This window comes from Diplotaxodon limnothrissa, linkage group LG5, assembly GCF_057381915.1.
Source record: "Diplotaxodon limnothrissa isolate DT_005_m linkage group LG5, D_limnothrissa_male_GT1.1, whole genome shotgun sequence".
Lineage (NCBI taxonomy): Eukaryota > Metazoa > Chordata > Actinopteri > Cichliformes > Cichlidae > Diplotaxodon > Diplotaxodon limnothrissa.
Window position 1 is genome coordinate 33,049,307 of NC_140600.1, and position 25,994 is coordinate 33,075,300.

General features: G+C 39.0%; 1 protein-coding gene across 1 annotated transcript in view; it reads right to left on the reverse strand.

The window, feature by feature from the left end:
- Positions 1 to 3: 3 nt before the first annotated feature.
- Positions 4 to 25,994, reverse strand: part of rap1gapb (RAP1 GTPase activating protein b) — a 28,535-nt gene continuing 2,544 nt past the window's right edge. Inside the window, exons 3-24 of the mRNA XM_085353537.1 lie at positions 18,095 to 18,130; positions 16,741 to 16,788; positions 14,270 to 14,308; positions 13,887 to 14,072; positions 13,190 to 13,293; positions 11,067 to 11,145; positions 10,926 to 10,979; positions 10,738 to 10,821; positions 10,550 to 10,650; positions 10,011 to 10,140; positions 6,691 to 6,846; positions 6,449 to 6,520; positions 6,273 to 6,359; positions 5,831 to 5,983; positions 4,259 to 4,390; positions 3,008 to 3,085; positions 2,138 to 2,247; positions 1,693 to 1,809; positions 1,173 to 1,302; positions 697 to 787; positions 191 to 300; positions 4 to 30 (exon numbers count right to left, since the gene is read on the reverse strand). Of these exons, the coding sequence (XP_085209663.1) occupies positions 4 to 30; positions 191 to 300; positions 697 to 787; positions 1,173 to 1,302; positions 1,693 to 1,809; positions 2,138 to 2,247; positions 3,008 to 3,085; positions 4,259 to 4,390; positions 5,831 to 5,983; positions 6,273 to 6,359; positions 6,449 to 6,520; positions 6,691 to 6,846; positions 10,011 to 10,140; positions 10,550 to 10,650; positions 10,738 to 10,821; positions 10,926 to 10,979; positions 11,067 to 11,145; positions 13,190 to 13,293; positions 13,887 to 14,072; positions 14,270 to 14,308; positions 16,741 to 16,788; positions 18,095 to 18,130 (2,124 nt within the window). The remainder of the gene's footprint in view (positions 31 to 190; positions 301 to 696; positions 788 to 1,172; positions 1,303 to 1,692; positions 1,810 to 2,137; positions 2,248 to 3,007; positions 3,086 to 4,258; positions 4,391 to 5,830; positions 5,984 to 6,272; positions 6,360 to 6,448; positions 6,521 to 6,690; positions 6,847 to 10,010; positions 10,141 to 10,549; positions 10,651 to 10,737; positions 10,822 to 10,925; positions 10,980 to 11,066; positions 11,146 to 13,189; positions 13,294 to 13,886; positions 14,073 to 14,269; positions 14,309 to 16,740; positions 16,789 to 18,094; positions 18,131 to 25,994) is intronic.

The window sequence follows — 25,994 nt, forward strand, 5'->3', positions numbered from 1 at the left end:
GTATTACTGTACTCTGTACAGCATCAGAAACTAGTAGAACAAAAACAGGCGAATATAATTTCCCAGAACAATTTCAAATGACCAGCAGGAATATTGGTCCTTTTACTCAAGTCGCTTATTAAATCATTCTACCAATTTCTGAAAGCATTGCGGTGTTATTTGATGACTTGCACCAAGCACTTTGTCTTACCGATGAGAATTTGTGCTCCTGCTGAGTGCGCTCCATCTTTGACCGGCTGTCTGTCCCTTTTGGTTCTAATGTCCTCGCTGCGTCCGGTTGCTGCTGGAGACGTGAAGCTGCTGGAAGGAAGGGGACAGATGTGTTGCTGTCATGGTTAATAAACTCAAGCATATAATGCTGCCAGCTGTTATAAATACAAAAACCCCAATGTGGGGTATGTTTCATGTGGGAAACAGATACATTTTCAGAGTAAATGTGAGTTATTTAGGAAGAGTTCGCTAAATTGTACAAATCATGCCTACTGCTGTTGTTGTTGGTAAGCTCCATATGGGGAAGCTGAGCTCCATCACTCAAGGGTGCTTTAATATTAATTTCTTAGGAAACACAGAGTGTTATTTTTGCAACTGCCCTATATATATTTCCCCCAGATACTCTTGACATGTGAAACAGTTGACCTTTTGGTAACCACAACTTCAGGATATTACTGAGACAGTAATATGAGCTCCCAAGCTCACCTGGAAGATTTCCTTGGCTGGTACTGTCCTCCACCCCAGAGCTGTACACAAATGAATCTTTTTTGACTGGTGTAACACACGACACACTTTCCTGGAAGAAGAGTAAAGTAAGTTTGATATATAACTTACAATAAGATGAAGGCAGCATAATCAAAACTAAAGTTTTATTCAGTTGTGCATTTGTTTTTGTCTCTTTGTAAATGCAGACAGTCTATCTGAAAGAAATAGCTAGAATGTCCTAACTAGAATGGAGTGATATCCATCAAGCCTTCTCATGGGTTTTTCCCCCCCAGTTGTTCAGCTTACAGCAAATAACAGATAAGAACCAAAGCGATACTTTCACTGCAGTAAATGTGGAATAAATGCTGATGGAAGCACTTGTGGATCATCAATGCTAGGACGCTGATGACTTATTTTGGCTTTGGAGGAAGTAACCTTTATGCATGCACTTGATAATGTGTAATTACTCCACCTACCAGTCCAGTGTCGTACTCTTCTTCTGCTTCATGCTCCTCCACGACGCTGGCAAAGCTGCTGGCATTGGAGGAGGAGCGGGAAAGGTCCTGCGCCTCAGGGATAGATGGTGCCCTGCAACACATTGCCAAACTACACACCTGGGTCACTCTGATCACATAATCACTTTGTGGTTTCCTTCTACTGAGTTCATTAAGGAAGGTTAAAAAAATAAAATAAAATAAAGTGCACTTTAAAAGTCTAATTACTTTGCCATCTTTATGTCAGAGTTCATCTGTTGTTCCCGAAAAAAGCAGTTACAAGCAAAAGAACCATAGTTTGATCACAGTTTGACTGAATAATGTGAATGTTTGGGGTTGTTATATTCATTTGGCTGAAGAGGATTAGGACTATGACTTGGAGAGCAATAGTCCATGTCACTGTTCCATTCTACAAAATACAATGCAGCCTTTTCAAACGGATTCAATGTGTGTGACTATAATACAAAGTAGTATACTCTTACATAATGAAATTAACAGTCACCTGTTCTTTGTGGTAGGAAACTCTGGAGAACTGTGATTGGAGGAGTTGTCTGATTTGTTTTCCTGTGACATGTGGCTACTCTCTGGTGTCCTCTGGGTGTTGGGTGATACTTCTCGGCTTCAGGAAAGGATATAAAGTAGTCAAAATAGCTCATCTGATTTCGTTTAACAATAAATGGTTACAGTGCATTCATATCACTCAGCATGGCTCCACCCTAAAACTGAGCATTATGAGCTGAACCACTGACAGCAACCAACAGCTGTGCAGTTGTTGTTTTTTTAATCAAATCAAGCATTGACAAGCCCTTCTCTTAGGATTTGATCTTACACAGTGCATTTTCTAATAGCTGTATCCCTCATTTTAATGTCCTGTCTTCCATCTGTTACAACACTGTTCTCTCTTCACTACCCACTCTCTGCTGATCAGCTCTGCTCTGTCCTCTCACCTCCTCTCTTGGACCTCCTGGATGTTCTCGATGCCAATAGCACTACTGCGACGGGAGTTGAACGGCCCAGACTTTTTCCTGGTTGGGCTTTTCCCAGGAATGATCAATGACTGACGGTGGGTAGGGAGAGGAAAGTAAGACACACAGTTTGGGGATAGTGTAATAACAACAAAACATGATATGCAGTGCATAAAGTGAAGCTTTCTACATGTAGAAATATCTTGTAGAGGAATTCTGAAGTAACGGTTGGATAAATCCTGAGTTAAAGTTATGACAAACTTGTAAAACATTTTATTTTACAAATCCGTGATGAACTTGGCTCCAGACAAAAATTCATTATATATTCTATAACTGATTATTTTTACTCTTATCTCTGAACATCTCATCATCTCTGACATTATATTTTCTTAGGTGCAGCGTGTACATCAGCTTGGCTGGTGCACACTTTTAATTTAAGACGCAGTATGATTCATTGATGTGCGACTGTCTATGAGAACATAAGTGGGAGTTTGTTTATCTTCTCCTTTTACAATATATTTTTCTCTTGCAGTTACTTTTAACTAACTTAAAAGTAAAATGGTGCAAACACATTCGTGAATGAAAGTCCTGACACTGATCTGCCTTCTGTCTACCAAAACCCATGATGGTTGTGCAAATGAATGAAATGAAGGAAATTGTAATTAAAACTATAACCCGACAAGTATCATTATAACTGATAAATTCTTCAAATCTGAAAACCTCTCACAGCCACAGGAATGAAACCGTATTTTAAACTTAAAACAGGGTAAATACTAATTAAACATTACATTATACAAAGACAATAGTCAATTAAAGAAATGTTTTAAATAAGTAGGTAGAATATACGTGGACCTCTTCTATTGTTCCTATCCCTATGGCACTGCCTCGACGTCCATATTTACTGGGACTTTTCCCTGGGACAAGCAATGACTGAGGTACACAAAACAGGGCAAGGAAAGCAGAAACAGAGAGAGAGGAGATTGAAAAAGCAAGAGGGGGAAGGAAAAGAAAAGAACACATCATAAGATCTCATGCGAACAGCACAGAGAATTTAAACAGCAAGGTGCAAAAAATGCTTAAAAAGGAGACTGCAACGTGACTCAACAGAGAAGACATAATATCGAGGAAACAGTGAAAGGCGTTATAGAGCAGAAGCGGGTTGGGGTCCAACATAGGAGGGCACAGCAGGATATAGTCTCAAGGTAGCGGGCAAGCCAGCAGTTTCTGCCCTGAGGGATACAAGTTAGTTTAGTGATACATTCAGAAAAAGAAGAAATGGGACAAAAAGGCTGATGCAAACCAAAGGGTAGCTTCCAAAATGTGTCTTCTTTTATTAACTGGATTAGTAAAGTTAGTAACCAAATGGCACGCTGCAGCAAATCTTAAACAAGTTTGAAAATAAATTATCTATCTTTCAAAGAGACACAAACAAGACAGTGAGCTCCTATGGTTTGTGCCATGCATCTTCTTCAGCCACACATGCACAAGGCTGCTTAAAAAAATTACAATATTTGCAGGAGGATATATGACAAAGCACAGCAAGGAGCAAGGGAGTCTGGGTAGTCATACAGCAGCTGGACTGAGCTCACTTCACAACTTGGAATAGAGACTAGACTGGGGCTCACAAGCAATCATTCATCTATATATACTGATAAGAAAATCACTGGGTTAATTCCACAGCTGACATTATTTTATAACATTATCCTAGAAGTCTGTCACTCTTTGTGAAGATAACGATTCTTTAAACAGATGAGGATGAATGACAAATGGCGAATGAGCGCTTCTGTTAATTTTCCAAATAAAAAAAGGTATTAACATGAACACTATGAACTGTACTTGGAAAAAGGCTGATTAGTGAAATCTGATTTAGTAAAAGCAGCAGTGAATTTAAAATCTAGGGAATGAAAGTGAGTGTTTGATGTTAACATACTGATCAAAGTAAAGTGCTCCGATGTGCCAACAAGAGTAATTTCCCAAAGTGCTTCTTACGAGAAAGAATAGTGGTTAATTTATTTTGTACGTGAACCCACTGCTCTGCGAGTATACTATACCCTGAATCTAAGTGTTAGGTGGGCAACGTGTGAACCAAAATGGGCTACTTACAATCCCTGGGGTTTTGGGACTCTCTGCGGGATTGTGGGTAAAGCTGCCACTGTGACTAGTGGAGACTGTGTGTGACTTCTTGTTACTGAGGCCCATGGCGTCCATAGATTGGCTTCTGCTGCGGATGACCCGCTACAGAGAGAAATGAGGAGATGCTGTCAGTGGATCCACGTTAATATGTGGAAACACAACACCCTGATGAATAGTGCAAAGCATTATATACTTCAAATGATTGTGAATCTATACTGAAATCTAATCTAAATTAAAATAATTATGTGTTTTCTATTTTTTTTATTTTGCTAGAGCAGACCACTCTATGTATTATTATGCATTCTAAAACCTTTAGTGGAAATCAGTGGAATGATTTAACTGACATGTACTTCTTCAACTATATTCCACATAGTGCCAACTGAGATTTGTTCCACCTGGTCCACTGTTTCTCTTTAATTTCATATCAATATGATTCTTTGAGCTACATGCTATACATTACATAAATGTACATCACAATAAATGTGATAAAGCTAAGGGATAAAATGTGTTTATATGGGCATGTATGTGTGCATTGGTGTGCTTAAATGTGCATATGCAAGTGTATGGATGTATGCATGATTATTTATTGAACACTTAGGGGCAGTGCAGGATAGCATGTAGAGGGGAGAGCCTGTGTGGAGGACATGTAGGTTCACAGAGGATTTAAGAGAGTGTAGGCTTTGCAGGCATTAAGGATGGAAATTGGCACTTAACACGGTGAGTTTTGGAGTTGGGTTTTGTGTCATGAGCAAAAAAGACCAAGACTATTATGAGAGAAAGTAGAAGAGGGAGTAGAACAGTATATAGAGAGCCAGAAAAAAGACCAAGCGGCAAGACCATTCTCGACAGTGAGAAAGAAAAATGAGGTAGGATTTCTTGGGTGGGAGCTCATCTGTGCTCATCTATATAAGTTTATGAATGTATGGAAGAAAGACAGACATTAGCAAACAGCAGAGCAAGAGAGGATGTAAGAAAGGCTTTATATATATCTCTGAAGTTGCAGAGAAACAGCAGAAAAGATGACCTAGAACTAGTGATCATCACAGAGCAAAGAGCAAAACAGCAAAGGAATGCTGCCCATGAGGAGACATCCAAACTGCACCATCAGCTCCCTAATGAGGGGTCATTAAATCGTTCATCAGGCACACACCATCACAGCTTCTACTGCTGTGCCTCAGCAGCTGAGCTACGCTCCACCACCCTAATGGTCATTGATGGAGCGCTCTCAGTCAGAGCAAAGTGCCTTTCATACACAACAGGACACTCCACAGCCTCAAAACCATACCATCATGTGAGAGCACACTGAGTTCAGCAGTCACAGCCAAGTAAGGAATGCAAATGCCACAGGACTGGTCCTTTGAGATACCGCAGATTTTCAATGCTTTGTTTTTTGATGTGTGAATACCCAGAATCCCAGCCAAGAGACAGAGGACGCACAAAATAAAGCACCTTAAAAGTTTCTCCACTCATCACTATTCTCTCTCATGCATGTAGAGTTGCAGATTACCAAGGCACTCCATCAAATGAGGAATGACAGTTTACCTTGAATGATTCAAAGAAGCCTCCTCCTCCTCCTCCACCTCCTCCACCCCCATTCTCCAGCTTATCTTCGTCGCCACCCAGACCCATCATGGACTGACTGTTTATGTGCAGCTCCTCATATAGTGTTTCCAAAAGTGCCGAACGAGTTCGCTCCTGACAACAACAAACAAGACAATTCGTTTTCATACCGACCATAAACCTAATATTCACCATTTAAAAGGAGGGATTGAACAATTGCTTCAGGATGATAAACATCAGCAACAATGCTGATAAGAATCAGGGTTGTTGCCTGAGATGATTTGGACAACAATCTATGTTTCCACTTCGTATCAGTACAGCCAGCAGGATGCAGACCTGTGCAAACAGGCGTGTGCTTAAGTCTGCATCAACACTACACACATTCACACTCCCTTGGCACAATTTGCTCCAGTGTGCTTCTCACCTCTAACATGGCAAACTTCTCAGCCTTGTAGCAGGCGTATTCTGCATTAATGAGTTTAGTGAAGAGGAACTCATAAAACTCAGGGCCCTGAATAAAACAAATAAAAAGGTGAGAGGTCAGAGTAAAATATTTTTTTTATCTGTGTGGTGAAAAAGGAAAATATGGCGTTAACTGACCTTTTTGAAGATGGCAGGGTCAGGCAAAGCAGGCCCAAAGAAGGGTACATCATCTCTTGCTGTCACAGAAACCTAAAAAAGAAAGCAGGTAAGCCTAGAGACTGAAATACACATGCCACTATTAGAAACTAGAGAGCAGAATAAAATTCCTTAATTATGGATGAGCAAATCTATAAATGGGTGTTACAAGTCCCTATTGTTCAAATCCTCTTGATACAGTATTGACTGTCCTTAGAACCAACCTTGTAGGTGACATTGTCTGTACATGCATTTTCCACCTGCACCACCACATATGCATGCAGGAAGTTGGACTGGATCATGTCTGGTACAAAGGGCGTATTTTCCTCCTGGAACACGATGGCCACAATGTCGTTGCCTATGTGTCTCTTTCTCTGCAGCTGGGGGGCACAGATAAACAAAGCTAACAACAGCGGAAACATCTCAAATGACCACTTCTGCTAACACAAATACAGGCCTGTCAAAAAAAAACATCACTGCCAGCAATTGCTCTAAAAGACTGACTGGCAAGGTAGACATGACTTTAATCCAAAAGAGCACAATCTCTCCCTCTGAAACGCATGACGCCATCAGCCAAAAAATTAAATCCATCTTGAAGCTCTTGTTCCAACAATTTAATAAGATGAAAAATCTCAATATTTTACAGAAAATAAATATATATACAAAAAACATGCAACTCATGGGTGTATATAGCATTTCTGAAAGTACAGACAGAAATCTGCTTTGGGAAACAGATTTTTCACTGTAAGACAGACTTAAGACTGAGTTCGAATTATTTCAGAAAAGTGTGGATATTTTGGTAATTAACACTTCTCAGTATCAGTGGAGGTACTGCAAACTCAAACAGAAAATGCTTTATGAATCTGCTGACGACTGAATGTTATCATGGCTGCAAAATAACTTCATCTTCTTTGCTGCCAAAAGCTTCAAGTTGCCAGAAGGACACTCATGCATCTGGAGGACAAAGGGACTGTTCTCAAGTATTAAAATTTGTATCCAAGCGGTATCTTTCAAAAAGCTCTGCATTAGGGATATCTTCTTCCTTTGCTCAAGCATGAATAGATGTTGTCACTTCATTGCCTTTTTGCTAGGAACTTTGATTAAACAGCTCACAAGCTTCGATGACTATCTAAGAAGACTATCTAATTTTTTCTCTTCCTTCTAAAAGAAGAAAAGGACTTTCCAGGAGTCAAAGCATATTTCCTGTTTGAGACATAATAGCGTCCCATATTTCTTTTCAGGAACCAAGCAGTAAAATAATTTGAGAAGCTACTGAATGTGGGAATATCATATCATATTCAGTTCAGCCCACCAAACTAGAAGAAAGATGCTTATCGTGGAAACCGTGTGACCCAAATGTTACCACTGCATATAAGTGGAGGCAAGATATATCAGATTTTGCAAATGGATACAATTTGGTGATAAAGGAAATCAATCAATCAGAGGGATGTATTCTCATTGCAGGCAGCCTTTATTAAAAAAAAAAAAAAAAAAGGACCCACAGAAAACTCCCCAGTACTGTGACACTTGCTCAGCAGCAGCATTCACTTATTAGCCTTTGTCTTTGACAGACTAATTAACAGCCTTTTTCTAAAGCTACTTCACACCTGTTGAAAAGAGCTCTTGTGTTGGCTGGTGCTCGTGTTAGAGTCAACCAACTGGAAGCAAAATACAATACAGCAAATAGGATTTAGAGATGATTATGGTGTTTGCTTTTCTACTAGAAGTTTAATAAGGTTATAACTTTGTTTGTTTGTTCATATGAAGAAGATGTGTTTCTGATTCTGGGAAGTGTTTATAAATATGCCAGTTTATTACTTAAAAAAAAAAAAGGGTGAAATTATGTGAAAAAACATCAAAGATGCTCTCAATCAGTCTCACAGCTGATGGTTTTCTGATAACTTTATCACAACTGAGTTTATCTGCAAAATGAGTTTTATGTAACTGTGTTGAAAGTCTGACAGGAATTAAGTCAAGTTTTACTATTTTTATCAATTAAAGCTGAATATTGTAAGGTTTTGTAAAGAATGCATTTTTATGACAGTAATGAAGGTGAATTAGATAGGCTACACATGGCTATGATTCATGTCATCCAGGCTACTACTGCATCACCCCTGAGCTGATTATCTGTCGGCTTCAGTATTTACTCACACAACGACTCTCTGAAACCAAACAGCTGAAGACGCTCTATCTAATTTTTCCAAGCACTGCAATCGTATACCATCACCACACACAAACAGGCTTAGCGTATGTGTCACTGATTTGAAACACTTGACATCTGTTATTACTGTAAGACCTTTCAAATCTGATTACATTCAGTAAGGTCTGGCAACAGAAATCTTTCACTTTTTCCTCCCTGAAGTACTGAATACTGAGCTATTACTCTTGCACCTTGCCTTCTTTTCCTGAGTTCCCTGATGAATCATCTCATGTGGGTGTTGTTTATGCTCTCTGTATCTCTCCATGCCTAGGCAATATGGACCATCTGTACAGGGTTACTGCGGTAACAAAGTTCAAACATCTCTAGAAGGGACTGAAGAGCAGCTAAGGACTAATGCAGCTCACTGCAACATAACATCAAATAGATTAAAGTCTTCAAGAGAGGAGAAACTTCAGTACAAAAAAGACCACTGTAATTCTAGTGGAAATGGTAACCCTTAAAAATGCTATTTCTCTCTGGGGTAAGTGAACACAACAAACATGGAATTACTTCCATTGTTAATATCTGCCAATCCCTGGAATGCTGTAATAAAAATAGCAAACAAACATGGAAGATATGTATGTACAGTTCTGAAAACAAAAGCTTTAGAAGGGCTCTATGCAGTCCTGGACATAGGCACCTTGCAGTCATTAAGCCAACCATGAACTCCTCTGTACATGAGGCCATCTGTCTGACAGTTTGGCCTAAATTATGTCACACAACAGGTCAATGATCCCAAGCACACAACAAATCTGCAACTGATGTGCTGAAAAAGAAAACAATCAGTGTTGAAATAGGCCCAGTCAAAGTCGCTGAGCTTAATCTGACCAATATGATGTAAACCAGGCTTCTTTCTTTGAGGCCGACCTTTAAAGTGAACTCAGAATTGTGATATTGATGGCATCAAAAGCTGAACTAAGGTCAAACACCAGAAATCAATATTAGAAAAAAATAAACAAATTTATAACATGTTAGAGGAGTCTCGCTCGTTACCTTTAATAACGAGCCAGAAAAGCTGTTTACTTCAAGCTGTTTTTAGTCTCAATATAGTGTTTATTGTAAGAACATTAGGGCAGTTCTTCTCAACAACTCTCAGCAAAAAAGCAAAGAAGTATCCCTGATGTACAATTTTAATCCTTATTTTTTCCACTTTGCACATCAAAGTTACAAATGAACATGATTCATCTTCCTTTATCAGCATTGAGTTAAATGCCTTGACCCGCCAGCTGCTGCTGCAGATGCATGAATGTGTCACAAGCACAGACCTTTACAAATCGATTACTGAAGGTCCTGAAAACACAAACTGGTTTCCTAAATGATTAATCATTGGCATTATCACTATACCTGCTGTGAGTCTCCTTCTGTGTAAGGCAGTTTGGTGGACACATGAAACATGATCTCCTTATTGTGAAAATTTGTGTAGACGGATTCTGTCCCTGTCTGGCCATGAGTGACATCGAGTCCCCCCCGAAAACTGAAAAAGAAAGGAAAGAGAAGACAAAAGAAAGATAAGGGCAGAGGCAATAAAAATAAGAGAGGAGGAAACAAGAGAAGAAGGCAAGTATAACACTGTGGTTAACAGCAGAGAGACACAAGACGAGAATGATAAAGTGGAAAAGTGGAACATAGGTGCGTGCTCTCTGACAACTGTCCATCCATACTGATTCATCATTGGGGAAATGCCAAGGGCACTTTTTTTGCTTGCTTAATCCCTCAGTCAATACTACAAATATCAGGGCTTTTTACATTGCTCTTTAAGCCAACACCGATCAATAGAATGATGCATCTCACATCATATTCGAGTGAGAATAACCAAAAGTGCTTTAAAAGGTCAGTTTTTCTGTTTTTGGGGGAAAGACTTCATAATGCAAAACTGTCCAAACCCTTTAAAGTCATGAAGTTCAATCTTATGGCCCAGAAACTCCAAGAACTCAACAAAGGCTGGACTTTCTTCCATGTTCCCAAATAGCTCCTCCTCTGATGTCTGCAGGGAAGAAGCAAATAAAATTTTCAGGAAGAGTGACTTCAAAAGCTGAAATAAGCTGCAGCAGCATCACTGAAGTGCACTCACCTGACCAAACTTTTGATAAATAACCCCAAACTTGAAATTGTTGCTAATTACATGCTCATCAAAGGTGACAATGAGCCTTGATGCCTGAGGATAAGAGAAAATTGAGTTTCTAGTCCGATTCATGGTACTTTAGTATTGCGGGATAACGCGGATCAAAAGATAAAGTGGCAATGAGGAGTACTGCTTACCTTCGGATAGAGGACAGGGTAAAACCTATCCACGTTTACTTCTTCACAAACAAGCTGTGAATGAAAAAATACACTTGACAAAGTCAAATTATATGCAGAGAGATTTTTTTTGTGTGTATGAAGATAATCATACGTTTTTACCTTGGCCATCTGAACCACGTTGGGGAACTCAGTAAGGCAGGAAATGGGAATCACATCATGATAAGTTTTTTGTTTTGTGCTGAAAGGCAAAAAATATGAAAAGTCAAAACGTCCTCTGTTCTATTTCTAATCCAAAGGAATCCTGCTGGGTTTTTGGTTTCTTTCTATGATGCTTTGCCTCCAAGCAATTGAGCTGTCAATTCAAAGAGGACCTTTCCTATAGATGTTGTGTGAAGGCGGGAGCATAATGGTCTTTACACATGATGTTTCCGAGCCAAAATTGCCTGGAAGAGGGTTGAATGGGGTGTGTGTGTGTGTGTGTGTCTGTGTGTGTGTCTAGTGGTGGTGGGGAGTACAAGGAGTACAATAAGCAATACTAGGAAATCTGCGCACCCAGTGAATGCTTAAAAGTAGTCTGTGTCCAGAAATTCTGAACAATAAACAGTACATACAGCAGCACTTCACTTTTGGATCTTTCTCATCAAGAGTTGCTAAAGATGAGAAGATTGATATTACTTTCATGATATATATACAAAGATAATATCAGGCTAGAGGCAGCCAGTTAACTTAGCAAAAAGTCTGCCTCTGTATAAAAGTGAAAATCCAGCGCTAAAGCTAATTAACTCCAAATATATAAACTCTAGTGTGCAAAACTTTCCCTCAAACACCACTCACAGGGTTGCAAGCATGACTTAAAAGTTACTCAGCCTGCATGCTTTGGATTTCTCCACATGCTTAAATCATGTATACTGACTCACTAAAAAAGAGATTCCCTGAAAACGTATTCATTGTACCCTCTGATGAAATTTCAAAAATCAAACTTATTATGTAGAGGTCTCAAAAACTCATACAAACTCATGCATAAAATATTATATATTTGGCATGGAATTAAATTTGTACTCTGCAGGAACAATAATATGGAGTTATATATACTCAGATTATCATACTTTCAAGGGTATAGATGATAATAATACCACCATTCATAAGTAGCACTTATGCAGTTACTGAAGGAACTGTGAGTGAATAGCATACATACATTAAAGGTTATATGGCATGTGATGCAGGAAAGCTGGATGTAAACTCGGGGTGAGAAAATACCGTGTCATTGCTGTCTATAGGGGCATTTCCAGTAAAAACAATAAAAACAGGTTATGCCTTATCATGGAAATCATACAGGTGCTTTAAATATAACTGTGCGTCACTGCCTATGGCTACACAATTCGAGGTGACTGTGGGTGGTGCCCACCCACTGAGAAACATCACTGTGTGAAAAATGTTGTGGGCAGAGTGGCTGTTACCTCACTGCACACTCATCCACTCCGAGGCTTCATTAACAAAGAGGAAACACAGCTCTTAAAATCAAGAGGAATCTCTCAGGTGCTAAAATTAATTCACAGGTTGTACGGTGCACTGAGTTCTGCCTCACTCCCCCTCATCAGTCTCAAGGAGAATATGAAGGAGTGGTGAAGCTCACTGAGTGAGATTTAGGTGATTGTGGGTGGCACTGCACATGCACAGCGCAGATATTGCTGAGTATCCTTCTTTTTAACAGTTTTAAATCCATATTTGTACACAAAGGTGTTTGTAATTATACTGTATATTATATCACCTACTTTTTATTGACTACAATAAAATGATTGATACAATGCTCAGCTGGACTCTTGTCTAAGTGTTCATTATTACTGGCGATTGCATTTTAAAATGCATAACTGAGGCAACCTGTGAGAACCACTGACTGTATTGGGGGAACTGAGAATGCTACCTTGCTCTGTGACATTTTCCCTTGATTTAAAGTTATTTTTGAACAAAAAGAAAATGTATCCAGTGAGGCATGTAAAAAAATACTCAGTACTTAATAGGTGTATTTTGGAAACTGTCAGTACATGCAAAGAAAACAAATAAGGAGAGTTATTGGACTGTTGCAGATTCGGTGTAAGAAAAGGCAGTGAAGACAGAAAATAAGTGAGAAACAGAAATATGAAAAGACAAAATGAGATAAAGGTAAGTGGTGGAGGGGTAGGGGAGTGAAGTCAAGGGCTGTGATTATAAAAGCAAACTCAGGTGAATAAAATCACAAATGGTGCAGGAAACAAGTCAGAGATAAAGATAATAGGAAACTGTACCGAAGCATCAAGCGCAGATGCTCTTGATCCCCAATGACATCATACTTCATTGAAAAGACCAAGTGGCCCAGGGCAGCATCCATGGTGTAGTAATTAAAGTGTTCCTAGGGGAAGATACGCAGAGGAAATTTTAATGGAAGAATACATATTGTTCCAGTAGTTAGCAATAGAATAATAAAAATGTTTTTGTAAATTACAAATAAAGAGGCTTAAAGAAAAAGGCTTCTGTTTAAGGAAAGTGGTTGACCTCCTCTTGCAGAAAATGTACGAGCGTACATTGAGACAACTTTTGCGAAATCTTGTGTTGCAATGCCAATTTCTTTTGCTACACAATAGATTTGCATTTAAAGTAGACAGTTGGCTTCACACCACAAGATGAGACTTTTGCCAGTTTTAAGAAAATGCTAATAATTATACTGTAAGTCTTCAGAAAGCCAACTACTATTACTCTGTGCCTAATGTTTACAAATGACACAAACACACACGTTCTTCCTTTGCTTTCATTGCCCTGTGCCTAAGTGTTAGATGTGTCAGGAGTTTTTAGAAACAAGTGTTATTTTATAAGAGGCTCAATCAAAAGATGGGTCTTCCTCAATATACTTGCACATTTCAAGGTTACATACTAAAATGAAGAAATAAAGATTAATCCTTTAAAACAAAGGAAAAGAAAGAATAGATTTTGCTTCTTGAGTTTTACCTTGCCCATGAACTGCTTCCTGTAGATCTTTGCAGTACTGTTTGTTTCCAGTTTAATGTGGGAGGTAGGACAGGGAGGTTGATCTGCCTCTGGTGGGTCTTTAGGTTCATGATTGGTCCCCTCAATCCAGTAGCCTCCAAACTGGGGCAGGAGTATGAGTGGAAAAGGACTGCTGCGACCCAGAACCTGGAAGTCACAGGAAATAATGATAACAGAGAAAAGTAAAGTATAGTACCATTATTAATAGTGAGTGTTTGGCACCATGCACTGCATTGCTTTCACTGCCTCAGAAACTGTGTATTCCCATTTGAATCTTTAGCATTACAGTTTCTGACAGCTTTGTAGTGTGTAAACTATTTATACGGAGGATATGTGGACTATACCTCATGAACGCTGGGATAAGGGATGTAGTCTTCTTCTGTCTGCAGGGACAGAAATGAATATGAGTCAGGCTGGCAAACAGCCGCTTGTAGTCATACTTTCAGTTTTGGTTCTTTGGAAAACAACGATGAGCACAGACACTGTGACAGAATATTAACTACAGTAGGTTTCAGTTCTGCATTGTTCTGTTACTTTTTCTTATTCTGAAATCACGAAAGAGGCCACACTGTCAGCTTTCTTTGAGAAATAATAAATGAATAAACGCTTTAGCTCTTTTGTTATTCAAGAAACTGTTATCTAAGGCTTCAGTCTGTATTCATTGTCCCAGCTTTGATTACGTAACTATTAAAATGTTATTTAAACTTGGCCGTCATCTGGCAAAGGTTTACATATTTTATAACCTCCAGTATCTGGGTGTTACAACCCCCCAGGGTCAAAATGATAACAGGACAACCCTTCACCCACAGTTATATTCATCTGGATGTCTAAAAGTTGACATTATAAAGGCTTACTTTCAGTTATTGGTAGCTAATATGTGCTGCAATGTGTAGTAAAAAAATCCCTGAACAACACGTAATAGCAAACATTTTCTCTCATTTTATCCTCTTACACTTGTATTCACTTGCTGCAGCATTAATTTTTAATGCTTGTTGCACTCCATACCAACATTTGCTCAATTTAATATACTGGTTTTCTCTTTTCCTCAAGAATGTTTCATGTTTCCAGCAAAGCATAGCAAGATTTCTTTCATTACAAGCTACGGGCAACATGTGGCAGAAGTGACACTGAGAACTTTGTGAAATGTGTAAATGAAGGTCACACTCCCTTACATAACAGTTCTTGTGACAATGCACAGAGGGAGAGGTCAGAAATGAAGAAACTTGGTGGACCAGTAAGAATGTAAGCAATTTTATGGCAATTTATATATAGTGAACGACTTAACTGATAGATGCTGTCATTCATACATCAAGTGCAGGAGCAGTTGATGGAAAAAGCAACTCTCCATTGATGGTCTTTTACAAGATTTCCTGGCTAATGAATTTACCCAAAATATGCTTCTGTTGACATTTGTGCAAATAATTTGGTCTCTGTTTGTTTTCATGGTATGAGCTAAAGTTAGTGGGAGAAGTTAATATTAAATATTAGTACAAAGGATTTGATACCAACATGATAATACAAAGAAGGCTTGTTTGGCACTAAATAATCACTTGTTTTTTTAATTTCAAGGTATAAGCAGATGTGATTATAAAAACCACAAATATCAAAAGCCTTGCATAATTAAATTCTGGCCATCTTCTCGGCCATGTCCAGACAGCTTCCTGCACCGGTGCTATTTTTAGATCCCTCCCTGGATGTCTTGTTCAGACTTACAAGTTATGTGTTACAATTTTACCATGAAACTCAGACATGGGCAGAAAACACATATGAACTTCTGTTTGACCCAAAATTCGTGTGGAGAACTGTCAGTAGTGATACGTGCTGGGTCCCTGGCTATGGCCTAGTAGTTTTCCACAGTTTTTAGCAGACAAGTCCACAAGCCCCAAAGGCAATTAAGCAATTGAAGAATGAGAGAAGAAGCATATGCTTTTGTCCCCACCCCCCCCCTTCCCAACATTCATTGGGTTATGCACCACAGATTCATTTCCCAGGGTAAGACTATAAATGTAGAGTTCTATTGTAACATCCGGAGGCATCTAAAAGAGATCACTGGGAGGAAATGATCTGAGCTGTGGTTTCATGGCAGCTAGCCATCGCCTGCTGTTTTTCTGGCCATGCCGATATAATCTTTGCCCACCACCTTGGACTGCTTTCCAGGAGATGCATTGCTTATCGCAGAGGAACACAATGAAGCTTTAACAGCCCCCCCCCCAAGAGATCTAAAAAACATGCAGCTGCACTGAAAACAGTCCAGAGGTGCATGAGAATACAAAGGCCAAATTTAAATCATGCAAGGCTTTTGATTTTTATGCACCTGCTCTCAGAGGTTTTTTAACACACCTTGTACATCATTGAGTTTGGGGTCTCTTAAACATAAATCTTGGATAAATACAGTTGTAGCTTGAATCAAAAGATAATAGATGAGATGTGTGATTCTTTATAGAGATGGTACTTTGTGCATTCCTAATTTGACCGTAAAATTGTTTTACAACTAAGCTGTACACAGGTGAAGTCAGCCAAACCCTGACCAAGTTACAGGGTTTTGCAAGAATTTATGTTCTTCTGTTTGCTGATTACCACCTTTTGTGTGTCTTTTTTTTTTGTGCCTTGAATAGTACCTGCATTAGGCTGTCTAGGTAACAGACAGAGGGTAACAGAAGATTTTGCAGTGCTAGTCCCTGTCGAACTCCTAACTCACCCAGTGAGCACCCTAAAGCCTGTCTGACAGCCGATAAGGAAAAGGTTTCTAACTTTGCCATTACAGATGCTTTACCAGACTGCAGTCTACGAGGAGATGTGAGGATTTACGACTCACTTTGAGGGGAGGAGGGAGGGGACATCTTTGCTCATCCATTCTGTAACCCTGTTAAGATGAGAAGGAAAAAATAGACAGGATACTGATGGCACAGGTAGGATATCTAAGCAGCTGTTGACACATATACAAAGAAATACAGATTCAGGACAATGCTGGCTGTCAGTACCTTATGCAGCAGCGTAATGCAAGGTAATTTTACAATACCTTCAACAGTTCATTGTGACAGAAAATAATCTAGATCACCAGAGAAAGGTGATTGAAATTACCAGAGAAAGAGGAAGTAAAGAGGACCAAGGAATTAGAAACTATAGTAGACAGAAAAAGCGGCAAGAACAGAAAGAGTGCGTCCATCAAGCTATACAAATGATTTCACTATCCACAAGTCTACTCAAGGGCCATAATAGGGTTATAAATAATCTCTCTCTTCTTATTCTTTCATTGACTAACGCTGACAGTTCCTAAAACACAGAAATATTTCCTGATCTGCATATCCAAGCAATTTTTTGTCTAAAGAAGACAAATCAAAGGGAAAGTGCACATGTGTTCACCAAATCTATTCTCTGAAAGCTGTTCATGTTTTCACTTCCATCATCCACTTGACCCTTCTGTGGACGGTACAAAAGACTATATAAGTAATATGTATCTCACCTCATGCTTTTTATGCCTGCGAGTCTTTCAGCACTACAGCTTCATGGATAAACCAGTCGCATAGCCTTTATAGCACTTTTGTAAAGCTAAATAATGATTTTGTGACTCTTGGGAATAAGATATTATCACAGTAGACCATTTAGATTAAAATAGTTTCCTGTGTTGACATACTTTGATCCCTAAAAAAAACATCACGTAAGATGAAATACCCTTTCTCATTTTATAGGCTACCTATTCAATGCTAAATAATGTGGTTGATGCCTACATAATTAGACTCTTTTTGAACAACCCGTTTTAATGGTTTTGCTTTCTTTCCACTGGCTTACTCAGTATCTGGAGTACTTGCTTATAATTTGTGCTACACTGAAGCACTAGCTCATTGGCTATAATAAAAACTAGATTTCTACAAGTCAAGCTACTTGATGACACAGATGTGAAGGGAAAACACAAAGGATCTGTTCAGCACATTCAGAAGAATAAGATTTCTTGCTACAAGAAGACACATTAATAGTAAATACATGGACACACAGTGTTCCTGTATAGTGGAGTTACAGTGCTGAATACAAAAATAGCAGGAAAAACCGAAAAAAAGTGGAGTCTCAAAATAGAAGTAAATAGAGATTTTGTGTCCAAAGTGAAAATTCTGAGTCTGTGAGGGAGAACGGGTTTTAAGCAGAAAGCTGAGCCAGTAGAACATTTACAGTACCTGCAACCTCTCGATCATGGCAAACAGGTCCGAGGTCTGGAGGAAAGAAATCCAAAGTTTTAAAAAGGGTATATTTGTGGTGATATGCTTTCCTTCTCGGTGTTTACTTTGATTTCATCTCTGCTGAGTGAAAAAGCTTCCTGTGCACTCTCAAGGCAAAAAATTTCCTGTTGGAATCCCTGGCACTATTTAACGCCTCATTTTAGTACACCCTAACGCATCCCACTTGACACCAATATCACTGAGGCTCCCTTCAGTGCCTGGAGAATCCCTCGCTCCTCCACGCTTCAAGACAAACACACTGTAAACAAGTAACTCTTAGGGGGAAATGAGCATCAAAGCTCCATGGTGCTTCTCTCTGTTGCTAAAGCTCATCTGACTCTGCGCAATTAGCTGGAAGACACTCAGGTTTTGGTGTATGAAGCACACAGTCACATCACATGTGTGAATGAGACACACTTCACACTACAACCTATCAGGCAACAGGAAGAGTCCAAAACATGACATTAAAATAAATTATCATACATGATCTGGCAACTCTGTTTGATATCAGCCATGGTGTAATCATGATGCTTGGTAATGAGCACGTGTCCACTTAGGGAATTGATACTAATATTGCTAATTAGACAAACAGATTTCAATGCCACTACTGGCTTTTCATTACACCCTAAATAATATATTTTTGCTCAATTAGGAGAATCACTTGTTGAGGTTAAGCAAAAGAAAATGCCCTTAGGCATGCACCCTCATCTGCAGAGGCCACATTAAGGATTTTAAGCAGCTCCAACCTGAGCTGAAGGAGGAGAGAACTGCAGCAGCCCTGACAGCAGTGCCTGTTGTGGGGCGAGCCCTCTGTTCACCATGTAACACAAGTGGACTGAAGTGCCAAGCTGATGTTTCCACATGACAGATTAAATTTACTGAGGAGCACTGCAGGGGCTTGCTAAACACACACACACACAAACACTAACACACGCACAACAACAGGATAGAATACACATGTATGCATACAAACATTTCACACATGCATGTGCTAAAATATACTTGCAAACTCATACATATATACGCCTCCACCCATGAAAGCATGCTTCACAAACGCACACACATCTGATCCTGACCTAGTAAAGCCAAAGGTGCAGCCCCAGTCTATTGTTCTATGTGAAAATAAACAGTGCCATATGATATTCAAGGAGATACTGCTCTCTTGACTGCAAAACAAACATCAACAAACACTGTCCTAGGCTGAACAGATTATCAGTGAACCACACAGACTCCACAGCAGCCACGTCAGTGCCGAATTCTTTTTTTTTTTTTTGAGAGAGAGAAAAAGAAGCGGCGCACTCCCAAATTGTGGAGGCACTCTATGAGCACAGCAGCACACAAACCCTAACAATGCAAGGAAAACCATCTTATTATGAGACATACAAAATATTTACATAATGAAACCAGGTTACCAAGGTATGTGCTATTAACAGTTCCTTCCTAAAACAAAAAGATTAGTGAAGTGTTATCTGTCTGTGCAATTAACACAATTTCATTACTTCCTTTTCTACAACACCACACATACTATATTTATATTTGTGTTCCCGAGCAAACTTAAGAGTCAAGCAAGATAACAGAAATAACAAACTCAGTTCCAGCAAATGAAAAATACTCACATCACTTAAGCATCGTCTCTTGAAAAAAGGCTTATTGGGGGGACTACTGAGCAGTCTATCCAATAAGACATTCTCAGCCATGCTGAGCTCCGTCATTATTCCACAAGTACAGATGCAGTCAAGCTGACAAGAGCGAGGGTGTTGATGTCACTGTCAGCCCCAAGGAGAAATGCGAGCCAGACAATGACAACTTTACATTCACTGTCGCTCAGGCAGTGGATTTGTGGGGAAAAAAAAACAAACTTATAGCTGTCCATCAAAACCCATATCTGTGTGTGAGGTAAAAGCAGCATGTGCTGTAATGTGAGGATATTATTGCCCTTCCTTCCCCTTTTCACCCCCCACACCCAACCCTCCACACCCCCACGGCAAATAGAGCTATGGTAAAGGAAGTAGGACGAAGGGAGGAACAATGTTGCTCCCCTCCCTTTGTACTCTGTGAAACCGTCTTCTCTTTTTCGTGCACACACACTTGCATGTGGACTTAAAACTGCATAGTTCTCTTTTTGCTGTATCACAATATGAGAACATTCTCTTCCTCTTTTCATTCATCTCAAATTTCTCAAGTCATGAGTCTCATCATCTCTTTCCCGTTATATAACTAAAGACCAACCTTACAGCTCGAGTTTCCCTGTGGTTTGCACTTTGAGAATCACTTCATTAAAAGACAAAGTAGCCCAAAATAAATGAAAGAGAAAATCAAGAAAAAAGACGATGAACAGAAAGAAAACAACAACGTGAAAGCTCAAAGCTTGCCTCCACTGGGGTAAATAAGTGAAGCTAAAATCTGCTCAGCGAACCTCAGCAATTCTAAAAATCATTTGTGCATAGTTAAAGATGGGTATGACACAAGAGTGCAAGAGAAAGTAGAAGAGAGAGAAAGAGATAAAAAGACCAGGGAGGCACTCTGGGATGAAAGGGAAGCTGTTCCTTACAAGCAGAACTTTTTCTTGGCTCGTCTCTTGATCAGGCCCTCCTCCAGTATCAGATATCTGCACTGACCCACTTCAAAAACAGAGGGAAGCTTTCAAAAGGATACATTTTAGCAATATACAGTATAAAAAGCACTTATATTTTACAATCAAGGATGAACATAGCCACTGGTCTTCACTGATTTCCTTTGAGGAAAACTAAAGAGTATAGGGTGACAGGATGACATGGTTTGAACATCTCGTATACAGAGGTATACATTCAGTAGAGTGACACTGCACCATGCAATTTAAACACTATCCCGAGGGTGCATTTTATTACTTTTTAAAAAATTTATTAGCTAATCTGTTTATTCAGAAACTGGCTTTAGCACTAGTTCACTTACAAAGTTACACACTTGCCCAAATGTTATGTAACAGTGGTAGATGACAGCAACGAAGTTGTGGGCAGAGAGTAGTGAACGCTATTCAGATTCACAATTAGTGTTAACATTGTTTCAGTTACAAAGCATACTGACTGTAAAGTCATGCTGGTGTGTGCAACATTTTAGCTTAAGTCGGTGGGAAATTCAACAAGCTGTTGCACAATCTTGATTTTAATAAGTGCAGTATTTGGTGTGATTTTAAGGAACAGTGTTTACTAAAAAAAAAAATGCTGTTGGTTGCACTTCCACTCTTCAGGACCTTCAGTCTTTTAAGCTGCTCTTTTGACTCTGCCCTTAGAGACGGTTTGGAGCTGCTGCAGTGAATGTACTGTTAGCATGAGCTACACATCTCTTTTTCTTTGAGTGGATTATAGCCAATTGCTGGGCCTCAGATAGAGTGTGCGAGTGAAAGAGGCTGAATAATCAACAAATTCATTGATTGACTGATTTGATTGAATGGTTGTGTACATTTAAGTATAGTATGTCCATGAAAACATGTACGGACTATTTACATCAATGACCCATACAATCCAGACTTTTATCCCGCTCTGATTCAAATGCTTACTTCTCATTCTAACTATTCAAAACTAGCGCCTTTTGGATTTTGACAAACAAACTGCCAACACATGAGTCCAAACCAATATTCCCACACCTCTTCACACTCTTTTCATTTATACTCTGTGGGTTAGCTGCTTTCTCAAAGGCAAATCCTTGAGTAAAACAGAAAACTAAACTTCAAGAGAGTCGACCAATGGGCAGAGAAGCCTAGTATTTCAGCCAGAGAAAATCCATTGTGGTCCATTCATCGGGTCTGGCGCAAACTAGCCTGACCTTGCTGTGGCCACATTGGCCTCAGGGACACAAATGGAGTTCACACAGATGGCCCATTCCACTCCATCAACGCCTCAGATGAGTTGGTTGATTGCCACAGAGGTTAAGGTCTGCAGAACTTCTGCTCAGTTCTCTGTATGTCCAAGCAGGTTTCCTACTGTCTCACTCCAGTAAAAAGGAAAGAACAAAACATTTAGACACAGATATCCAGCAAGAAAAAAGACGGCAAAGATAATGAAATTTTACAAGAGTTTAATTAATTAGTGCTCATCTATTAATGTTAAACCGAAAGTGGTTAATGACATAATTTAAAAAAAGTACTCAACCAATGCAGCAGTTTTTATGGCGCTTTTATATGAGATAAAGTTTTATTTTTTCTAATCATTCGTCTACCCGTTGCACTGCATCTTGGCTGCAGAGAGTGTATTAACATATTTGAGGGTAAGAGGGTGTTACACTTGGAGCAGCTAATGTAACCTCAGTCACAAATGAGGAGTAGTTCACAGAGGTCCGCTAAGCATTTTTTTTTAAATGTCAAAATCTTCAAGTTTATTCCCCTTTCTTAAACTAGTACTTTTTAGCTCCCTATGCAAAGTGACATTTTTACATTTATCACCTGAGGCAATATATCAGGCTTTTCCCAGTTCCCATTGGAGTCCTGAGGCTTTTTTTTTTTTTTGGTTTTACCTGCGTAATATTCTTATATAAGACCTGCAACTGTACCAAATCAGAGTTTTATAATCATCAGAAAAATCACTTCATAAACATGTGCAAATGCATTTGTGAATCTGAAAAGGGATTCCTATAACTATGCAGCTATGTCTGTAAGCAAAGCTTAACAGGCCACCATTAGTGTATTAGTATACCTCATATCAAATGAAAACACACAATATGCACTTAATAAGTTGCATTCATTATACATTTCTGTGATTCATCTAATGTGGATTTGTTTTACTTAAGGGGCTTTTAACTTCAACCACTAACATTTTCTATAGCGATAAAAAATAAAGCATTACAATATTAATTAACTTCATTGTTTTAACAGCACTAGTGGGTTGAACCTGTTAACCTTTATGTATACATACTTCCTGTAAGTAATCCATTTTGGAAAAAACAAAAAAATAACAGCTCACTCTCGCTTCTTTCCATTTGAGACTGTGGAAGTATAAATAGCTCTACATTTTGACACAACAAACCACATTAAGAAACAAGAACATCATTTAAATAATTTGAACAGATGAAATGCTAAATCTATTCCTGAAACTCCATATGTAGATTATTAATGCCTTGCAAACTGTATTTCCCTTACAAGCATGACAGAAATACCCCCACTGTGCCTACACTGGTATGTACGCTATTAGAGAGGAACAACTGCCACAGATCTATATTTGTCCCGTAAGCCTGTGACAGAGGGCACAGACTGTCAGGCTCCACAACAGTCTGCCAACCGGAGCTACCGGGGGTGAAGGCAACAGAGAAAATTTTCACCTGGGGGTAACAGTTAAAGAATTTGATGAGCTAAAAAGAGAGAGGGCACCAATGAAAAATTAAAGACACAGATTAAGGGCGAGATGTATGTTACGTATATAACATTTCATATGTAGCCCAGTTTCAGAGTAACTAGTTTTATTTTACATCTCCTACTGTGAGAGAATTAAGATGCAAATAACGTGCAAGATGTAAAATTAATCTAAGAAGTGTAACGACTTGCAAATTATTTTTGCAAATCTCATAAACCATATCAATTGTTTAAACTGAAACCATTACTTTTTAAAGAAAAATACCAAGATCAGGCTCCCAATTTTAAATTCCTCAAAGTCAAAATGTAACGATTTTGAATATCTCATGATCTGCAGTGCACAATATCATTAAATAGAAGAGAATCTGGAAAAATCTCTGTGCAAAAGTGGAAAGGCTGAAAATCTATATTGGATGGAGATTTGCTTTCATTGCATTCTGTTTGTATTTAAACTTTAGTAAATGTAATGTCAGATTGAGCTTAAAAGACTGCAATGTTAGTCATAGAAACATGTCACTCCAACCAGTTGTCACTGCGAGCTCTTCATACATTAATGCCTGGCTGGAACCATCAGATTTCATGGTGCTGGTATTTAGTTGTACCAGTTTGTGTGATCTAGTCCCTACTTACTCCCCATGCCTTGACATGGATTTGAGATCAGAGTGATCAGAGTGAACCTAAATTCAGGATAACTAAAGTATACGATGTACAGAAAAAAAGAGCCTTTATTTTGCTGATTAATCACATGTCTGGAACAAAGGAAACACACAGCAGCTCTAGAGAGAATACATGTCAGCAAGACAGGAAGCACAGATGATCTGACAAGATAAAAAGGGAGACAGACGTATTAATACACAGTGGGCTGGTTAGTGAATGTCCAAAAGGAGGATAACAAGACACAGGTGAAAGCAATCGCACACAGGTGAAGACAGTCAATTGGAGGGACGATTGGGAGGAAATAGAGAGGAAGCAAAACTAACACAGGACAGGAAAGAAAACAGATCTTCAAAGTAAAACTGCAAATAGCCAAAGGAGACTGAGAAAGACATTCATAATAACGCAACAAGATTTGCAATGAAACACAAAGGACCCAAGGCGCAAACACAGAAATAAGACACGGGAGGCACACTTGATACTACAACTAATAGATGAGGTGTGAAGTCAGTATCACAAGAACTACAATTCACAGTAATTAGAATAATAAATCCTGAGTGCACTCTCTGGCTGCTACTGTTTATTTCTAATGTGATAGATGCACATTAGAGCTCTGAAACTTTAAACTGGTTACATTTAAACATTAAAGTCACATAATAAAGGAGAGATGGAAATAGTTTTCGTTTGTTGCCAGATCAAATGAATTAATTTTATTGATTAAGCAGGTATTCTCGGTGTGTGCTCTGTATTATAAAAGCTGCAATTCCAGCAGCGTAAAACAAACTCAGCAACAGATTAGAATCAAGTAAACTATAAAAACATTCTTACACGTTCTGCATCAGCACCTGAATGCATGTATATTCCAGTGACAATGCATTCCATAGTTGTTGCTGCTGTAACTTTACAGCTGGACCTCATTTCTGATATTAGAGCAAGGCACAGCTTAATAACTTGCACATAGAAAATATATTTGCACAGCAAATCTTTGTTGCACTTAAAACATGCTGTGCATAAAAGAAACCGTGAAAACATGGTGCTTTCAGATGGTTTCCAAAAGCAGCATGAATCAAATTTCCGAACATAACCTGCTCAAGACCAGGTTATGTGTTGAGAAAATGGGAGCCCCTTTTCATATGCAAGGTAGACCAGCACACTTCAGTAAAAGTCCTTCAGTTTCTAAAAAGACACCATAGGCCTACAGGTACAAGTGATCTGCTTGTGTTGTCACTGCCTCAGGATGTTTTACTGACGTAAACCAATAAAGGGAGAAATTTACCTTCTAATGTACGCATTGTAAGAAAGGATATTTGAACACAATATTTTCCTAAATCTTGCAGTAGTTAATTGGCTCAACCTGAACAAAAAGTAACAGAAAAAAAGGAGATGGAACATAAAAGCAGTGGTCTCAGACAGGAGTCACACTCCTTTCTTCCATGTCAGGCTCTATCTTTTCCGGAGCAGTAAACCGCACATCGAAAAGTGACAGAGGTCCTGACCAAGCGTCAGTACGTGAGAAAATGAGAGTGAGAATGTGCTTGTGTGAAATTTAATAAAAGCTGAATCACTAAGACTTCTGTAGCCGTACATACTTTTAAAAATAATTTTCAGTTTGGCCAAGCAGAAGTTGCAACAACCTATATGCGCCAATTATTTCAACTGCTGTCAAACTCTAAAACTGTTTCTTTGTCGGCTGCTGTCAGCTGTCACTGCGGTGTCTGACTGATGCAACCAGCTCCACCCCATTGATCTCTAGTTCCATCACAACCAGCTGCTCGAAACCACATCCATAGAGCCTTACTCAGTCTAGCGCACAACTTCATGACGGAGTTTAATCACATTCATTCCCCGCAGTGCAGACTATATCAAATGCACAATTACTTTAAA